Source organism: Melitaea cinxia, chromosome 2, assembly GCF_905220565.1.
Source record: "Melitaea cinxia chromosome 2, ilMelCinx1.1, whole genome shotgun sequence".
NCBI classification, from domain to species: Eukaryota; Metazoa; Arthropoda; class Insecta; order Lepidoptera; family Nymphalidae; genus Melitaea; species Melitaea cinxia.
In genome coordinates this window covers 7,341,158-7,362,473 of record NC_059395.1, presented here as the reverse complement: position 1 = coordinate 7,362,473, position 21,316 = coordinate 7,341,158, and the positions used below count along the sequence as shown (strand labels likewise).

Sequence of the window (21,316 nt, the reverse complement as noted above, 5' to 3'; positions counted from 1 at the left end):
AAATTTTGAAAAAAAAAACGATACATTTAACATAGTAAATAAATAAACACTTCACACTCAGGCTCACTTCGGCCCCCAGTAGGATTTTCTCCTGTTTTGGAGGTCCGGAAACACACACAATACACAAGCACAACACCCAGACCACGTCAAACATCTACGAGTATATGGCAGAAACAAATGTCTGTCGTGAGCGGGAATCGAACCCGCAACCGCCAGTGCAACAGCCACGTAAAATTGCAGTATTCACCAAATCAGCTAGTTTATTTAGAAAAACGTGTATTTACATTATATATATCAAGTGGCTGTTACTTAAAACACAGGTATTAATTTGCCTACCTTACGAACAGACAGCCATGTGTCAGCCACATTCATGTAATTAATTTAATATTTAATTTGTAGACGTTACTATATAGTTACAATTTATTTATATATTTTGAACTGTTTATTAAATAAAACAGGTTTTTTTTATGTTGGGTTCGATATTAATATAAATTTCTATATAACGATACTCTGCGAAGCATTTTATTACATCGAATAAGGACTTTGTTTTTTTGAGATAGAAAGTATCAGAATACCCAATAAATATATCAATTTGTAAATAAATGCTTTTTCAACCACCTATATAGATTTCATTATTTCATAACTTTTATAGAAAACATGTAAATAAACACAATAAAAACATAATGTGAAATACATGGGATTTTTAAAAAAGAACAAGATAATATAACTTTTTTTATTTTACTAGACATTTTAGTTTATTATTGACAGAATGAAAAGAGAAATGAAAATCTTGCAAGTATTATGGTTACAAAAAAATAGTCTACAATGACTTTAAAGAAACATTTTCTAGATCTCGCTTTCAGGCCCGTAAAAACACACGGCAAATTACGGGCCGATTTGACATATCACCTAATCCGGGACCTTCTGGCGTGTAACCAAATCGTTAAATTATTATATAACACCGAGTATCAACACCGACCAATAAATTCCTAGCCAGTATTGACACACACAACTTTAGCAATAATACTCAGCTTCCCAGCTTTAACACTCTACTACTTAACGTTGACGCTCAGCCACCCAGAATTGACACTCAGCAGCACAGCCTTAACAGCCATCAAGTTTCGAAATGTCTTTTTATAGACATCTCATTGGTTCGATTACGAAGGAAAGCAAACCCATATTCGTAGAAGAGAAACTCATCAAAATTGCTGAATTGAACACAAATAATTTTTAAAAAACTTGAATAATTATATAACAGTAAAATGACGATTGAAAAGAGCTTTTAAAGTCTACTTTAGTATAGAGTGTTTTTTATTTATTTATTTGACTTGATTTGTAGGTTAGAAGCTAATAAGATAAGATTTTTTTTTTAATTTGTATCTTAATAAGACAAAAATTGCTAATCCTTTGCAATCAACGGATTTTTGAACCTTAAATCTTTGGCTATTGGTAGTTACACCTGGACAAGATAAAAAAAAGGTACAATAGTAGACAGGAATAATAAGACCAAATTTTTCCTTAAGGCTTCTTATAAAAGTATAGAATTTACTTGGTTTCCATAATACTGTCATAATCGAAGCATTTAAGCATGTGAAATAAGGAACTACTCGAACTACTCGAGAAGAACATAATACCCAAATATTATCAAAGTTTTATTTCAAAAATAACGTGTTCAAATTTTAATTTACTTGAAAATTGACTTATATTTTCATGAAATAAAATGTGTTGTTTTGTTTATATAATTTCATTTGTCCTTTTATAATAATTTCTTTAAAAATCTTTGAATAAATCATTTTTGATTAAATTTTTATAACGCACACTGATTAAACAATTATGTTTGACGTTTAGCCAAACAGATAAAGACTTTGTAACATAAAGCTGCGGCTCATTGTAGCCTTTGTAATTAACTTGATTTAAAGCAATTTAACAACTGACGCTTACCACTTATTATAACTTACCACTATATACTATAAATGCTACTTTTTAATAGGGTTTTCCTTTTAGATTTACATATATATTTAACAGTTTATTATAACTACAGTATTCTAAAACATAGGTAGGTCTTGAAACTTTCTTCAAACATTTCTTCCAGGACACAACAGAAAGACGGAGCCGCTTAACAACGTTGGCAATTTGATACTGCATTTTTCTCTATCCGAACGAAGATCCAGTGGCATATCAAAGACAAGAAAATATGTAGCGTCAAAGGATATGCGCGAGTGCTAAGTAACTGATCACCATGTCGGGACAGAGCGTAGTTGAGGAGAGCAAATAAGAAAGCTGACTACTACACCGAACATACTACATACCGACACTACATGGAAAAATAGCTTGGAAGAAAGAGATAGAGAAAAAAAACGAGCGTGCTTCTGACTACACGACTGAAGTCAAACTGCTTTAGCTCCATCTATATGTATGTATTAATAATGCAAATTATGAGAAAGAAAGAAAGAAAATGTGTGCTCGCACCTGTCTCTCTCTTGCCCCGACAGTAATATACGAAACGTAACTTTCTTTTTGTTATATCTTCACTAACTTATATCTCCCTCTCAACTTCCGTTCGCCTCACCCGATCACACTTTTCATAACGCTTTCGTCTCACCAGTTTATTCCCCAAGTCAAGCGTGCCTAAAAAATGTTTACTTCAAAAACAAAAAAATTCCCACTTATAATTAATCAATGAAGCACTCGACTTCGTGATTATATCACATACTGACAGACTTTTATCTCTTTAGGGATTATTAGCGAGTTATAGCTTTTTTATGTCCGCGAGCAAAAAACGAAAATCTCACACAATAATTTAAATCCGCAATCGTGCTTCGAAAGACGAAATATTAATTGCTTACGCATGTGAAAGACATGTTCGTATCGCTTTAGTGGATGCGTATACTTCGGGTAATATTTTATTAATTGTTTATTTTTATCGGTGCTTATCTCGCACTCACTTTGAAACTATTCATTTTATCGTAAACTACTTATTTATTCATTTACATGGTGACCCGACTAGCTTCGTGCAGCCATATTTTTTCTTCGTGGATATTTTGTATTGTTATTCATTTAAATTATCTTTTATAATAAATTATTAAATTTAGTGCATGCGATTCACTTTTATTTACCTAATATAGATAGATACATTTAATGTTTGATTGAACATATAAATTACATCATAGAAAATTACAATATTCATACTTAGCAATGTAAAAAATCCGTATATGGTGAGATTATGATACTGATATTTTACACACATTTCATTTTTTTTTACAGTTACATAACTTTTTTCAATTTTTTTTGGGGGGATTAGTTTTTTTATATAAAATATATATATATATATATATATATATATATATATATATATATATATATATATATATATATAAAGAAAGAACAAACATGTATTATTAATTTAATAATATGAATGTTTGTTTATATATTAACAACTCTACTACTACTACTACTATTTTTAGTAAAAGGTAAAATCTACAAAATGTTTCACTGTAAAAGATTATTTCGATAATAAAAATGCGTAGGTTTTACAAAATCGTTACTACCGCGTTGGCTTGTATTAAAAATAAATTTACATTACGTATATTTATTATAACTTTATATATAAATATTTTAGTGTAGTTTTACGTGTAGTAAGTAGCAATAGTAGCCTTAAAACCAGCGGTCGCGGTTTCGACACCCGATCAAAGCAGATTTATGTTTTTGTAACAATATTTTTTTTCTTTCTGTGTATATGTCCTAACTAACGAGAGCTCGCAAAGCCACCCAGTTGTTGTTAAATACAAGATAGCTATCGTTACGTTAACTTAGTTTACCACTCAGGATGAAATTCAGCCCACAATGGTGAGCCATTATATTACAAATTTTAGAAACTACAAAATCACAATATAAAAAGATTTTTTAATGAACATCATTTTCAATCAATATCATTTATATCGATTTTAATTATTTTAGTTATATGTCAGGTGGGAGTATTAATGAATTCGACGATGTCAACGTAAACATCGTATTAATAAATACAAATAGTACATAACAATGCGCAGGTTGGCGGTGCAGAGGTCGACGAACGATTAATATGCTCGATAGTTCCATTTTCTTGTTTATCATACTAATAAAGATACACTTGTTTAGTATCCGTCTTGATGATGTAACTGAGACGCTGACACACGCTCGTTACTGACAGCTGCTAATTTTAATCTGGAAAACATTTTGAGTGTTTGGCATCCTCATCTTTCAATGAGTCTAGAATTAGTGATGGCGAGACGAAAAATTGGCTTGTTCTTCGGAAAGTCATGCGTTGACAAAATGATGTATCTCATGTCGAGTAAACGTCGTACGTAGGCCTAGCGGAAAACTCGTAATATAAAAAGGATTTACGTTTCAAAGCGAAATGTTACTGACGCTCACGTTACTTTATGTTAAAAAATAAAAAGGAAAAATAACTACGATGAAATATTTAAACGAAAAGCGTTTAAAATCAACGTCTGAAATATTACGATTGTTAATGTCTTCGTAAGAAAAAATTTTTTGGTATCAAGGTACTATTAAGATATTATCTTCCTTTTTATGAGATAGGAATAGCAGTAATATTCGTTGTATACTTTTTCATATCCGAGAAATAAACCATTTAAAGAATTTTCTCTACAATATAAACTTTCGAGTGACATTGTTGTTTATCATAAATCCCGTCTTTTGTCCAATTCACATCAAATATAATATACATAAATACTAATAAAATACATAAAGAAAACCATTTTTACTTTAAAGTGCCCACTAGAGTTAGGAAATTCCAATATACAGCGAAGCATTTCATTTTCTACGACCCTGGAAAAATCTTACGATATAAGTGGCCACTAAGACAGCTAACGAATTGAAAAATATTGTGATAAATGGAAGAACGAATCTGTATATAAAAAAATAATTCAACGAATGTTTAAGATTGTAAATGAAGCTGGGAAAAAAATTAAAAAAAGTAATCAATGTTACTGGCTGATGTATCAATTTTTTAAATTAAATTCCCTATACGAACGAAGCGCTATACATATTTTTTTAACAACACGTAGCACTCGTAACAACTATCAATTTAAATTTACGAATATTGTACGCGAATGGTCTAACAATTTCGCTAGCGACGGGATTCAATGGGATTGAACGCTAAAACGGAAATGACATTTTTTGTGGGATTTTATCCGATTTTCAAATGTAGGCGTTTGATCCTGATTTGCACCGAATTGCTTTTAGGGGTTTCGAACCTATTTGTATAAAATTTTACTAAAGGTTTTACTTCACTATAACTGGATATTAGTTAAACGTAACTAATATTATACTATGATTGTTGCGGAGTTTCTTGACAATTTTTCTCTGTCAAATTTACATTTCAAATCGGTGGTAGGTTTATATTAAATATAATTAATTAATTTATTATAAATTAATATACTTTTAATTTGTAGAATTACGATTCAAAAGTGCTTTAGAAGCCTGAATAAAGTAATTTTTGATTTTTTAAATTTGATTTATATGTAAAACGGGATTTTTATTGATTACTAGCTTTTGCCCGCGGCTTCGCTCGCGCAGGAAACCTACCTAAGGAAGTAACTAAGGGTTTAGACTATTTATTTTTATTTAATGTTATAATGATGTATTTGATGTTTGAAAACTTATAATTACTTATTTTTTATTAGAGTACACCTACGAAGGTTCGAATTGAATTGTCACCCCATAGTGGTGGAACGGGAGTTCAGAGTTTGTATTGGGAAACAATTTAATTAATTTTATGTCATGTCCGCCGTCTTAGACTTCGAAATAACTGCCATTTTCGCAATCAACATCCCAAAATACATAAATAACGACACCCATGTCGATTATTAGATTTATTTACCCCATTTCAACCCCTAAGGGGTTGATTTTCGAAAAATCACGAAAGACTCATTCGTTTATTTATTTTTGGGAGTACTCGTACGAAGTTTCGAATCGAAATGTCTATTTAATATTGTTTCGCCATAAAAATTTTGAACCACCATTTTACCCCTTTAGGGGTTGAATTTCGAAATATAATTCCTTATTCCAAGGGTTTGGGCTGGGCGTTGATGAGTGAGTCAGGACTTGTCTTTTTATATACATATAAATATTCGAGTGGTATTAACAGGTTTAAGTGCATCCGTAACCATGCGCTTGCAATAATGCCGAAATATTGAGAACTCAACGTAACCAACAATAATCATGGTGAACATCCTATTTTACTATAAATCATAGTGTTAGGAACCATGGAAGTTTAAGAACTATTTATACCGTTTTTATTTTATTAACAAAAAAAATATATATAATTTTTATTAAATTAAAGTCTTTATATAACATTAAATACAACGTTTGTCTAGAGATTTACACGTCAATCTTTAGTGATTAAGTGTTGTATGTACCGTAAATACTTTAAAGAATTTACACTGTATTTCCATTTTATTTATTATATTTTCGAGTAAATACAGTTATGTCAAACACTTAGGAAAAGTATACAAAGTACTTTTCGTTACAAATTCGGTTTAAACTTCGGTGATCGTGGCTTTGGCTCAAATAAGCAAAGCACTTTTATCAAAAAAAAAACATTAGATTTTGAGCGCGAATTTTTAAAAATTGTTATAAATCATTTTTAAATTTTTAATCATACGTTAAAAAGCAAAAAGATAATACACATCTTGTAACAATCATTCATTTCATTTTCAAAATCATTATATAATAAACGAAAATATCTACGAATACATATACAAAAAAAAAAAGAAACTTACGGACAAGTATATAATAACCTCATTTTTTTTAAGTCAACTATAAACATAATTATGTTATCTCCCTATTATATTTTATCACAAACAATCAAGTTCAACTATAAATTTATAGTACAACATGGTTACATGATATCTAAGAATACTAGCAAACATTTTTTCTATAAACATCCTAATACTTATACAAAAATAAAGATCTCTATAACGTATAAATATTTATCACAAGCGGAAATAAAACCCATATTGTTAACACAGCAGTTACTTGACATCGACAGAATTAAGTACTTTAATGTCCCTGCTGTTTATAAAGTTGTAATTTCAACCACAAAGAGAATATAAAAAAAAACTGAACTGTAGCAATCGCTTAAACAAACGAACGGCTGTGACATTACACCGAATAAATTGTAGAGAAAATGCCAAAAGCAAACTGTTGTAAACGGTGGCAGACAATGATTAATACTTAACAAACGAATTAAACGCAAATGGTTATTTTCAACGTATTATTAAACGGGACAAATGTATTTCAATTGTATTAAACACTAGCTACGCCCTGCGGTTTCAACTGCGTTAATTTGAGAAAAAACATACTAAAATGTTATATAGCCCATAACCTCGGTAAATAGACTATCTAACACAAAAATTATTTTTTGATTCGAAGCAGTAATACCCGAGAAACAAAAAAATGACGATCAGTCGGAGACGCGGGTTCGAACCCTGCTGGAGCGGTCAATTTTTGATATGATATTCAAAAATGTTTAGAATTCCTAATGTGTGGGTAACACAAAAATAAAATCGTACATATTAAAAAAAAACAATTAATATATATAACAGCAGAATGGAGTATGCTTGTGGTGATTTTTTTTGCCACTAAAATGGCAAACAATCATACAGTCTGGCCTGATTGAGAAATTACATTAGCTTATAGAACCTTTCGACATCAGAAACATGAAAAGCGTTTGTCGACCCTATCACCTAGGAGTTAGTTAGGATTAGCTTTTTTTTTTGGTATCGCAGGGGAACCCATTTACGGGTGATATCCAGGATGCCCGGGTAGGCATTCCTAGACCGTATGTCGGCTTCAGCATTTGGGGGTGCAATACCGACCAAAACCCTTGCGGGAGCCTTCAGCCGCTTTAATTGGAGGGTCCCGGATCTGCAGGCAACAGGACCACCCCTCCACCCAGCGACAGGCTGGCCTCGGCAAAAAGGCCAGCCTTCTCCATGGGGACTGTCCGGCTCACCTCTGAACAATCTCGACGACGCCGTGTCTAGCAGGACCGAGTTCCCATCCCGGTCCGACACGGGCACAGGGACGTTACTGGAGGCGCATTAAGTAGCGCCTCCTACGCATCCCTGTTCGTCGCCTGTGGACGAGGCCTTGTCGGCGGCCTCCTCTCTCATCCGCTCGTCATTCTCCTTCTGGGACATTACTGTCTCGCAGAAGGAGACCATCGCCTTCCAGGACTCGTGGTCGCCGAGCATTGCGGTAGTTAGGATTAGCTACTTTACTCGTAGTTGCAACACAACTTTGGAAGCGGTATTATTTAGCTGTGACTTTAGTGTATACTTCCCCAGTCAGTGTAAAAAATATATTTCTTGCTGTGCTCTACTGAAAACATGATATAGGGCATAAAAAAATAAGAGTAAGACCCAAAAAAAATGAGAAATAATCACTAACGTTAACTAACATCACGACTGAGGAAAGTCAACATGTAAATCCGTGGTGCGCGTCCATTACTTACCATTATGACAGCAAATATAAAAAATTAAGACAATAAAAACAGAAGAATTTTTAATTATCACCAGCGCGAGTTTATTTGCGATATAACTCTTATAAGTAATATTAAACCAGGGCAGCACCATCAGAATATATCACGCCAAGTTTTCATTTATTTTTATGCAAGTTGATTATTCTTTCATACTTATAACTAGTTTTTTTTTTTTTTTTTTGTTTCAGACATATTCAGTATGGACTACTATAAATACTATAATTGTACATGTATGATAATGAACATTTTTATTAATAGTTACAACGGAGTACGTTTAGTATCATCACATTCATTTTAAAATATATTAACCATAATAATTAATACAACGTGCAGTAAAACTCGACTGCTTTACGATGGTAGAAGTAATGAAGTCGTTAAACTTATTAAAAATAGACAATCAACCAGTTAACATAACTAGACATTTGTTCTCAACAAAAAAGCATATTACGCTTGGGTGAATTTAAGAAAAAATGAGAAACAGACAAATTAATTTTTTCTCCCATTCGAAGAGGAACATTGGTTTCGTATTTAGAACGTAAGTAATGGTTTCCAATATGGCGGCGGAGGATACAGAACCAGGCGACAGATAATATTAGTTAATTTACGATGAAAGATAACTGCGTACGGCGTGACAGATTGGTTTGAAGATAAACGGCGAACTCGTTAAAACGAACGCAATCGAACTCGACCAACTTAAATAAGTTATTCTATCGAAACAATTCACGCTGAGAGCGCGGAACGAGATGTATGTTAAAAAAAAGAAAAAAATAATAATTCAGATACTGAAAACAAAGTTGATACTTACAGATTATACATAGTTGTCATTACTTTTTACGCCTTGTGCTTTACGGCCGTCTTCCATAATCTATCTACATATCTCTGGTTTTACTAGCGGTAGGTTTTTGACACAATTTCTATGGAGTTTACGTCAAATGCATATAGAGGTTACGTCTCTTGTACGCAAATTCATAGATAGACAGTTTTGAAATTGGCCGTTAGAGTACTTAATTTTTAACTTAAAAAATTCTGGAAAAATCACTATAATTAAATTAAACATTTTTGTGTTATCATAAAAAAAAATAAGATGGGCGAGATAAAAAAACAATAAATAATCTGTGTGAGAAAATAATAAATAGGTTTTAGAGATATTTATTATGGGCTTAAATTTAAGGATACCGTTTACACGATCCACATTAAACAAACAGACAACAATAACGATGAGATAATCCCGAGGAAGTAGAATAGCACAGTCATGGAAAGTTATAATAAGTTTAGCTCATTTGAGTCTAATGATCATGGAATTAAGGGTGTTAATACCTTATATTGTTTAGAAGCTTATCGTTTGTTTGTCAAAAGGGTTAAGGGAACGCCCGAGCGGGACGCCTTGGGAGGTCTTTGGGAGAAAGAGTTACCGAATTAATAGCTACACGGCAGTAGTTATGCCACCTCTGTCACTCGCAGGGACAGAACTATATCTGATACTATCGATGATATTAAAATACCTTAAGAGTTTAAACTTTTTAACAATCTTTGACAACTTTTATAGGTACCGTTCTTAAATACCTTTCTTAAACTTATTTGATTAAATCAGTTTGAAAAATCCGGTCGGAACAACAATGAGTACACTCATTCTGTTATCTTCATTAATGTCTCTCGTTTAAGGAATGTTATAAATCGTCTTAACCACTCACACAGATTTAAACACAAAATAATATATTTTACCAACAATCTTCTCTCTTTCTTGGCAAGAACCATTATTTTAACTGAAAAAAAGGACGTTTCTACGTACATACGTTTGATGCAATAAGAAAATTTCTAATGAAATATTGCTTTACTACTGTGTTAACATTAACAATGAGATTGATTACATTTAAAAAGTCTAAATTATTATAAAGAGTGAAAACAAATCACTTAAGGATTCATCGGATGAACATAAAAAATGAAAAAAAAAATCATTCATTTCTTTCAATGGAATACTAACAAGAAAATTATGTACAAAAAAAAGGAATATTTACTATGACGAGGATAAAGAAAACGTTAAGAAATGTAATAATTCAAATCAAACAATGACAAATTCATACAACGAATAGATCATTTCCAGTGATAAATGGGACAAATAAACCGAAAGCCCGATGTACGTAAATATTTGAATAAAATAATCATTGTCGAGGGCCTTTCAATGGATCGTTATGTTGCCCCTAGTGTTAGGTCTTCGCCCTATCAGCTAAATAATGACTCTTTATCTTTATTTATATTTTATTTTTATGTCGCTGAGAATCGCCTCGACAAAACGATTGTTTATAAAATTCATTATAAGTATCTTCAACTTATTCAGGACCCCCACTTGCTAGACAAAGTAAACATTATAATACAAACAATTTACAGCCTCATTCGTGAGACAAGAATACTTTATCTCTGACTAATGATCCAAACAGTGTATCGTCAAGAAGATGATAATAAAAATATATTTCATTCACCGTTAAAAACAGTAGCTAGTGTTTAGTCATGACAAGTGGTTTCAATTCGATAGACTAATGTTTAAATCAGGCATCCACGTTATGGTACGTTAATTTACGACGCACACGCGAAGCATATCAATGAAGTACCGACAACAGTGTTACGAATTTGATCTAATCAATGATTAACAATTCAACGCCAATTGTTCACACCTAACACAAAAATAACCGTCGGAGGCAATCAGAATTATGTACACGTGCCCACCAGGGATAATAGCATACGTTAACTTGATTACGAAACCTTTGTATGTAATACGCAGCCAAAACCCTCCGGGCCTCCGGAAGAGCAATATGATTATACAAAAGGTTGTGATTTGTGACCGTTGAGAGCGCCGAATTGTAAATTCTAGTCGTCTAGCCGACTCGAAAATCATTTTCATCAATTATTCGTCCCACGTCTAATGGAACGGTCGTATAATCCCCAAGGGCGGTGGACAATAGTCTGGAGAGGTAATTTGCATGGCTGTACACCAAGTAAGTATATTCGGCACATTTGCATGCCCAAAACGGGACGAGTCGTCGTCAACGCCGAGGACACGGCGGCTGTCGGCGCCGAACTGATGTAATCGAATCAAAATGCCTACCAATAATAATTCTCATTTAAATTTCAGGCCTTCAAATGGTTACGATGACATGAATTTATTACATGTTATTTTGAATGCTAGTAGCTGCCGTTCCGACGAATCGTCATGTTCGGTGATTAAGCTGAGACACGTGTAGATTAGAACTGTCACAGTTACAGCTACTAAACGAAGCGTGGAACATGTGACCGCATAAAACTGTGAGAATCATTTGTTTTTTAAGTTATCCGTAATTTATTTCGTCACCATGTGTAGTATGTATATGTGGACAAAATGTACTCACTTCCAGCCAGTGGAGTATCTCGAAAAGAGCCATATTTCGTTGCTGTGCGGTCGAAAACAATGGCACCGTTTACGCGCTCGCTGACAGTTGCACGGCCTCTGAAAGAAAAAAATGCAATTTAATATATAAAAAATTCACTTCGTACCGCACCGGCAGGGAATTCCGCAAAGTTCTGTATTAATTATTACTTAAAGAAGTTCGAATGAGAAAATCCAATAACACACACGTGATTTAAAATGCAAAGCGTTTTCATTTCCCCCTGCGGGCGGCGGTGTTTCTCTGAAGCGAGTTCGCACGGTCGCGGAAATTACCAGCGAAATCCGGCGAAAAACGTTGCGCTGCAGCGGAAATCCGGCGTGGACAAACGTTTCAAACGGTATAAAAATATAACAAGATACTATGGCATTACCGCAACTATTAAAATAACAGCATTTAATAGGAATTTTAAGAGAAATTTTGAAAGATTTTGAAAACATTCTTGCTCTTTTGTTCGAGAGAATTTAGCAAATATAAACATTTCGACTTGGCAAATAATTTCCTTTTAACGGGCAGATTTTCTTATCAGAAGTAATGTATTTTCTTTTGACATAGGAATATGGAATAATATTCTGGCCTTTCCAACGTCCGGAGAGGCAAGAATGCTATATAAATTAGTGTAAATAGGATCAAGACGTCGATATTTTTTATAAATAGATTGTTTTAGAGATTAATTATATAGGAGCTGCTCCTATAGGGGTGACATGATCACTTCGTGACCAAACTCAAACAACAACAACAACAAACAAATAACGATTTTTAAAAACTGGAAAGATAAAAAATTTGTATGATAGTGAATTACACGTGTGTTAATTTCAGATAACTGTGATAAAATATTTACAAACTTTATATAGGTACGTATAGTACCTATTTTTCATAATAACAATTTCTCTTGATCAAACATGAAGATAGGTAAATATCTATTTTTATACTATAGAATTTATAACGAATTCGTATTTGTTGTGACCTTGTCTAGAGAATTTAATAATATCGAAGCCTACAAATAGACGATTGAATAAACTTAAAATTATTTTTATATATATTTCAATAACGTAAAAATACTATTGCTTATATAAGTATTATATACATTAATATATATATATATATATATATGTACTACTAACGAAAATACCACCACCATAATGTAAACTTATATTCGGTGTATAATTACTAAAAACACACGGCAGCTCATCAAGAATGCAAGGAATCTCTAATTTCTCCCACATACTATGGTTTATGGTATTTGAAGCAACCATAAATACACACACAAATATCATTAGCAAACTTTCATTTAGGCTTTACTATGGAATGCAACTGCATGCAAACAAAAACTTAATTGTTTCCAAAACAAATTGATACTATTCTATAGAAAATGTAAAACAAAATATGACTCCTACGAGTCATATAAAGTAGATACAAGTACAATCGAGACCCATTTAATTAAAGGACATATAATACATAAGATTTCTAGCTATATACAAAAATGACTCAAATAGTAGCAGGAAGTAGATTTACAACTGAACTTAAACTGCGACTTCTATTTATCTGATCTTTTTATATACAGCATATAAATTGTATCTAATATATAAAATTCTCGTGACGCGGTGTTTGTTGCCAAACTCCTCCGAAACGGCTGGTGCATATCGGGTAGTTTAGAATCGGCCAACATCTAGTTTTTATACCTCTAAGTTACGGGGGGGGGGGGGGGGGGTATTAAGGGGGTTTAATAATATATATATGGCAAACAACGTTTGCTGGGTCGGCTAGTATAGTATACTTTGCTTAATTTAATGACTCTCACTTGATCTAATCTGTATATTTTTTTAATAGAGTTTTTACGTTACTTTTTTTAATTTCTCCTGCTTTTTATAATTATTGTATTGAAATACATGCAGTATTAAAATACATGCAGTATTTGTGCTAATTTGACTTCATTAGATAGGCATTAGCGTTACATTTAAACTTTCTACTTACATTCTTCCCTTTCTACCTTCTAAGATTTAAATGTTTAGTTTTAAAAAATCATTTACATAACATGCCGAGTAACTTAATCTAAGCATAAAGTATACCAGTAAAACCAATGCATACATGTATCTATTAACATTAACACCTAACGTACATTAGAATGAACCACGGAACAACAATGGAGACTTAACAAGTGCTAGGATGTTACGGTGTTAAGGAACAATGCTGACTTAACATGGTTTTATACGAAAATGTTGATATTCATACAAGAGATATATTCATACAGGAGTCGGAAACATATTTATCCTTTGTTGGTAACATAAAGCACACAACATACACACACGGTCGTCTGTTCCTAAAATAAAAAGTTTAATACTTGTGTCATCGGTAACAGATTCATTTAGCTATGTTTTTTTTTTTCGATACATATACAAATAAATAATACGTATACAAATAAATACATATTACACAGTGACTTGGGGTGGTATTGGAATCCACAGCCCCGGGAGCAGAAAACATGGTCACAGCACACTGCGTCAACTGGCTGGTAAAATGTATATAAATGAACTTTATTGCGTAAAATTATAAGCTAACTATAAAATATACTTCAAATACTTTTAAACGAAAATATGTTTTTAAAATTTATCTTTATGAGAAGTTAATTAAAAAATTATCTATATACGTAAAAATTAAAAGCTGAAATGTATGTACAGTTGTACAACGCATAACTTCGATCGGCTGCTTCAATTTGGACAACCCTTTTTTTGTTTATCGTATTGTCAGGATACGACTTAATCAAAAGAAAATAGAAAAAAGAAATTGGCGGTACGCAGATTAGCTAGTTTTATATATTTATCATTGAACTAACAACATTGAATACCATATACTCATAACAATTTTTTCTTCACAAAATTCTTTTTGTATTGCGTATAACAAAAAAAAAAACAAAAAGTTGTCTAGACTTTACGCTATTTATTTTTTGTTCGAACTTTTTATACGTTTACTTCAAAGAAGTTATTAAAATCATCAGATCGTTGATAGTCGAATAAAATTTACATAAAGACTATTGTATTTTTTTTTCTCTACGTGTCTAGCGCTCGAATAACTTTTATTAACATTCAAATCTTCGTTTTTCCTAGGAATCGGTACAAATGTCGCCGGCGATGCCGCATCCGACGCGCCACAGCCTTCGTACATGATGATTTCAAATCGCGCCAAATATTCCGAAGCAGGTCACAGCTGTCACAGTTGCTTTGAAATTACCGATAAAAAATAGTTTTTGTTGTGTACAAAAATAAAACCTTTTAACAATATTCGTTAATTAATATTTAAAAATTAATTAGTTTGTCGATATTTCGTTATAATTATAAATTTAACAAATCTTAATAATTAAAATATAAATTAAGCTCATTTGTATTTAAAATTTAATTATAGTTCTATAAGTGTGGGGCACACTAGAGGAGGTTTGAGTCCAGCAGTGGACTGTAAAAGGCTGATGATGATAGATAGATAAAAACTTTATTGCAGTCACTACATTATAGTCAATAACTAATAACGGAAAATACAAAACATTCACAAGTGCGCAAAATCCTTTGTGAAAGTAAATAATATAGTTAGGTAGTGCAAAATTAGGTACATAGACCTACGTGTTGGGAAGCCAAATAATAGTAAAAACTAAATAATAGTATACATACCCTTACATAAACACTTATTTTGTACTAAATACATAGTATGAATAAATATTATAAGTAAATACATGTAAATATATTACAGTTTAATAGCTGCTACGCTTCAGCCTGTAATATCCCACTGCTGGCATAGGCCTCTTTACCAATGTAGGAGAAGGATCAGAACTTAATCCACCACGCTGCTCCGATGCGGGTTATGGCGGATATTATAAAATAAAATATGAATACTAAAAATATATTCAATTGCAAATTATATTCAGTAACTATTATCGAAACAATTATTGTTCCTTCACTCTTGCTAAGTAATACTTAAATAAGCGACCTTTAAAACTAGCTAATGGTTCAGATTAACTAATGGCAAATATCAGAGAATTCCACAGGTTGACATCTTTTACCGTAAAAGAATTGCTTAAGTTGCGAGTATGACAGGTTGGCAACTTAAGACGATTATCAGACCAAGACCGAAGTACTAATTGACTAGAAGTGTCTGCATCAAGAAAACAAAAACGCTCTTTTAGATAGTTACGGGAATAGGGATTGTACGTGACGATTTCAACGATATTCGATTGTAAGTCACTTCAGATGAGCTCGAAAGGAGGAGACATGGTCAAAATGAAGATTTTTGAAATCGCTCAAGCTTGTCTAGCTTCTCTTCGATTAAATCAATGTAATAGGAGCTTGCGTTGTCTATAATAGGTAAGAAAACAGCACGAGGAAAAGTTGTTTTAATTTAAGAGGAAGAAGGTTTTTCCAACGTTTATGTCATCCTATCGAGGCAAATAGCTTGCGACTTACCTCCGCAATTTGAGGGGATAATGTATGTTACCGTCAAATAATAATCCGGCATTCTGTACATACAGTAAGTAGGCAATATCAAAATAAAAAATTCCGAAAAAAAATTGTTATTATACATTTTAATACAACATAGTTATAAGAAGCATTTTATAAGTATTATTGTTTGTTTCTTCTTATATCATATCTGTTAACGGTTATAAAAAGCTCAAACAAGACAGCAATGACAAAGTATCAAAAGTCTATAAAAAAGCACACGAGAAACTGTAACAAATAAAATCCAATATTGGTCCTTTAACTATAACGTTTACTTATATACTTATATATAAGGGTTGTACCCTTACATTTTGCACCACAACTTTGACATTTTGTCGATTTTACATAACGTCAAAGGAGCTTAACCCACTATTAGAATTAATTACACTAGATATTAGTAAAGATAAGTCACGAAGCACAATTTTGGCCTTCATGATCAAATTAACGAATAAATTTTATTTAATGATAGGCCAGAACATGAAAAAATACGATATAAAAAATTAAAACGGACTATTAAATAGGGCAATGTAATATACCTTTATAAAGGACATATAAAAATAACATGGATAAATTATTATTTTCACGTAAGCCGGTAACTGGAGTCATCAGTTTGAAACTTATTTTATTTTCTTGCGGGATCTAAAATGAAAACCTAAATAAACGATATAATAATAATTTGAGGGTCTAAACACGTAACACACAAACATAATTTAAAATGACGTTAAAATAAATGGGAAATTTATGGTTGTTTAAGCTTTGTACTTTCCTGTTTCCATTGTGCAAGAACAGTAGATATTCAGACCTCATTATGGGCGTTTTAGACAGATTTTGTAATGTAATAAATAATTCATTTGCCACAACAGTATCGTAATAATTTTCAGATGGTGTAGTACCCAATAAGAAAAGGATTCTGCGCCTGGACTCCGAAAACACATACAATACACACAAAAAATCCCAGATCACGACAGATATTTAATAAAATGTATTACATACTGTAATATTATGTATTATTTGTAAAAATGTTAATAAATGAATATCTTTTACATGCTGTCACCAGTTCCTAAAGTAAGCAGCTTAATGCATATGTTATATATATTCCATATTTATTATATATTACACCGAGATTCAGGCAGGAATCGAGCCCACAATCCGCGGAGTAGAAAGCAGGGCATTACAAACTGCGCCAAAGGGGTAGTCAAATACGTATTGCACTCGTATATTATTATAGTCATTTATGTATTATATGCCGTGTGTCAAGATCAAACCCGTAATTTTGGTAGGTTTCTATATATGCTTAATCATACATAAACATTAGTAAATTGGTTCTTCAAAACTGAAAGGCAGAAAATAGTCACGAACCGCCAAAACTAGGATACCGTTAAATATTTACAGCGCGGTTGAAAACAATTGAACAAACTTGGCGAACTTCGAAACTACTAACATAACTATACTTCTATTAGAACTCGGGATGAAACTACACAAGTAACTTACTGTTTTATATACTCGGTAAGTTAGGTAACATTTAGATGTATGTATATGTAATTTTTATTTTTATTTCTTAGTAGACGACCCGACACATTGTCCAGTGACCTGTCAATATAGTATTTACGTTTTCTGAAACCATAACCTGATACAGAGTATTAGAAAACTTTCAAAATAAACATCAAATAAACTTTTTATAATGAAGGAACATTAAATAAGTTTAAAAAATAAAATTAGTGGTAATTTGTAGAGTATGTCAGTTTAGCACGGAACATTGGAGAGAAACCGCATCAGATGCTGTGTTATTGCATAATAGAGGAACGTACAAGTATAGAATTATAAAAATATTTAATAGTAATTAAAAAATTCCACAATGATAAACATATGAATAAAATTAACTTTAATTCAGAATTTCGCTTTCTAAACTACACACTGAAAATTATTTACACGTGCATTATTGTTACAACTACATTCAACTATTTATATCAAATATTAGTTCTAAAAAAAGTACTTAGATATTGCATGTTCTAACGTCAAGGTACCTCTTTTCCTTAATATCATAAATATTACGGCAAGAAAGTACAAAAAAACTATAACGATCATAATAATTACAAAATGCCACTTAACTACATAGAATGCAATTAAAACCAGAGCACCGCCTTATAATTACTCGATAGCAAAACAAATGAATTCAGTTCAGTTTTTTACTTTATGAAATATAAAACGTTTAATAAGTATTATGAAAAGATAAACGTATTAATAAATTATCTGTGACTGACATCTCTGACCTGTACACTAAGACTTCTAGTTAGTCGTTTATTTAAATAGTATAAAATTCGCCACATAGGCAGTCTTAATCAGTTCTAAAACGTATTCATAACAAATAGGAAACAAAGTAATTAAGATAAGCTTTTAAATACAATTTATTTTTGATAAGCGATAGCGTATCTACGTTCATTCCAAACAAAAATTTAACCAATTACATATTATAATGAAAAAAAAAATTGCAAGTAAAACAAAGTTCTAAATTAATAGGATCGGGATAATTTTACTATACACGCTTCAGTATTAAAAAATAATCAAACCAAGAAAACTCAGTAAAATTATATTGCTTTTTAACCACGATCCCACTTGATAAAATTAAAACTGATTGCCTCGCTAAGGCACTTATAAAGGCATGACATTAAATTTTCTTTCAAAGTTTCCACCATTTTGTTTTTTGCAACGTCATCGTAAACACGCCCGCTCTAATAGCTTGTTGGCTGAGCTCTGCCTCTTCACATGTTTTCCACGTTCCTCTAAGATTTTTCATGGAGAAAATTCCATTCAAAGTTGATCGAGGATTATTTGCTCAACTCCCTATATCCCGGTTGATGGAGCGTCACCAAAAACTTGACATATAGCTGATGAAAAAGGTTGAATATTTAAAGCTATAATGACACCGTTGTCATTTCGTACATCAAATGAATCATTTGTTTAGAATAACGACCCCGCGCTCCATTCACATGATATAAAAATAATAGATGTATTTTCCATGAGCGGATTTTAATTAATTAAATACATTTATGTCGGATAAAGGAAAAATTCGATATAAATTCGTTTTTATTTCGTAGATTAGCAAGTTAAGAGTTAACAAAATTAAAAATAACCATATTGTTTTGTCATAATACTCTTACCCTTTTTAACCGACTTCCAAAAAAGGAGGAGGTTCTCAATTCGACTGTATTTTTTTTTTTTTTTTTTATGTATGTTACATCAGAACTTTTGACCGGGTAGACCGATTTCGACAAATTTTGTTTTAATCGAAAGGTGGTGTGTGCCAATTGGTCCCATTTAAATTTATTTGAGATCTAACAACTACTTTTCGAGTTATATCTAATAATGCGTTTTTACTTGACGCTTTTTTCGTCGACTTACGTTGTATTATACCGCATAACTTTCTACTGGATGTACCGATTTTGATAATTCTTTTTTTGTTGGAAAGGGGGTATCCCTAGTTTAGTACCGTGATAAGGAAACCAGGATCTGATGATGAAATCCCAGAGAAATCGAGGGAAACTCTCGAAAATCCGTAATAACTTTTTACTGGGTGTACCGATTTCGATAATTTTTAGTTTAATCGAAAGCTGATGTTTATCATGTGGTCACATATAAATTTTATCGAGATCTGATAACTACTTTTTGAGTAATCTTTAATAACGCGTAGTTGCTTGACTATTTTTTCGTCGATCTACGTTGTATTACTTGTCGATGTAATTGAAGTCGGTTTTTATTTCGTTTGCGAGCAAACACAATTATTATTGAATACATTTGAATATAAAACTACCTAATCTAAAAGGACATTTAAAATAAATAATTTAGCGTGGCTTTAGGAAGACAACGTCGTAAAATACGATAGGCCCTCAAGGCGACACTCAATCAGGCGAATGACATGGTTATTAACGTATTTACGATATAGGTTGCGGGGGCCGACTCCACGTTGGCATGGCTACAGTCCATATAATTCTACGCGGAACTCATCCATATTCTAACACGATAGAAAGTACCCAGTATTCGAACGAATATTTAAATGATATACAATTTCGGATGATGCAATTATAAAGTTACCCCAGTTTTATTTTTCGTTGGAAGACATAATAATACGTTTTAAGGTATGATAAATCTGAAATGCAGGGCAAAGAAGATGTAGCACATATACAGGGTGTACCAGGAAAGACTGTCAAGCGGAAGTCCAGAGCTAGAACATCTCTTGGGGATTCCAAATCACCCCTATGTATATGATCCGATTTACAAAAAAAAATTACAAAATTACAAAAAATTTCGCTGCGCTGCATTTCAGTAACAAGTATCACGTGTCTTTTAAATCACTTTATTTAAAAACTATATTATGCTAAAGTAAAAATACCTTTAAATCGAGATCCATCACGAGATGTCTTCCAAACGACGTACCACCTGTCTTCTGTATGTGGAGAAAGACCATGACGTCGTGAGCATTCAAATCGAATCGAAAGTCGTCATGAAGCACCTCGTCATACGACAGGCCTGGCTGAGCGATCATGTCTGGCAAAGGCCGTCCTGGAGCCTCAGCGTATGTGAGCGCGAGAGATTCTGACATCCGTTCCCTTGGTGATATAGCGCACACCTAAAACAAGAACATTTGTTACTGTCGACACTATATCACGAAAGTTAGCTCGGTATCGCGTGAGACCATAATATATGAGTGAAATTTATATTCCATAAGATTTGATAAAAGATAATATCAGTTTTAAATTTCAGGTGAAGCTTTTAGTTTATTAAAAACTCTTTTAAAAGTACAATATGAAAAACTCTTTTAAAAGTACAATATGCATTTGTAGAAACGCTAAGATGATACAGTTTGTTAGCATTATTAC

At 32.3% G+C, this 21,316-nt stretch overlaps 1 protein-coding gene across 1 annotated transcript; it reads right to left on the bottom strand.

The window, feature by feature from the left end:
- Window positions 1-3,995: 3,995 nt before the first annotated feature.
- Window positions 3,996-20,919, bottom strand: LOC123663706 (heparan-sulfate 6-O-sulfotransferase 2-like). The gene is made up of 3 exons (XM_045598375.1): window positions 20,830-20,919; window positions 11,926-12,023; window positions 3,996-4,200 (listed from the first exon to the last, which is right to left on the bottom strand). The coding sequence occupies exons 1-3, from the start codon at window positions 20,902-20,904 to the stop codon at window positions 4,131-4,133; spliced, it is 243 nt and encodes an 80-aa protein (XP_045454331.1). The 5' UTR covers window positions 20,905-20,919; the 3' UTR covers window positions 3,996-4,130.
- Window positions 20,920-21,316: the final 397 nt, after the last annotated feature.

Coding starts and splice junctions, on each gene's coding strand:
- LOC123663706 (XM_045598375.1), bottom strand. CDS start 20,904: ATGGTCTTTCTCCACATACAGAAGACAGGTGGTACGTCGTTTGGAAGA. Junction 12,024..20,829: donor TGATGGATCTCGATTTAAAG/GTATTTTTACTT, acceptor TTTTTCTTTCAG/AGGCCGTGCAACTGTCAGCG. Junction 4,201..11,925: donor AGATACTCCACTGGCTGGAA/GTGAGTACATTT, acceptor AATGTTTTCCAG/ATTAAAATTAGCAGCTGTCA.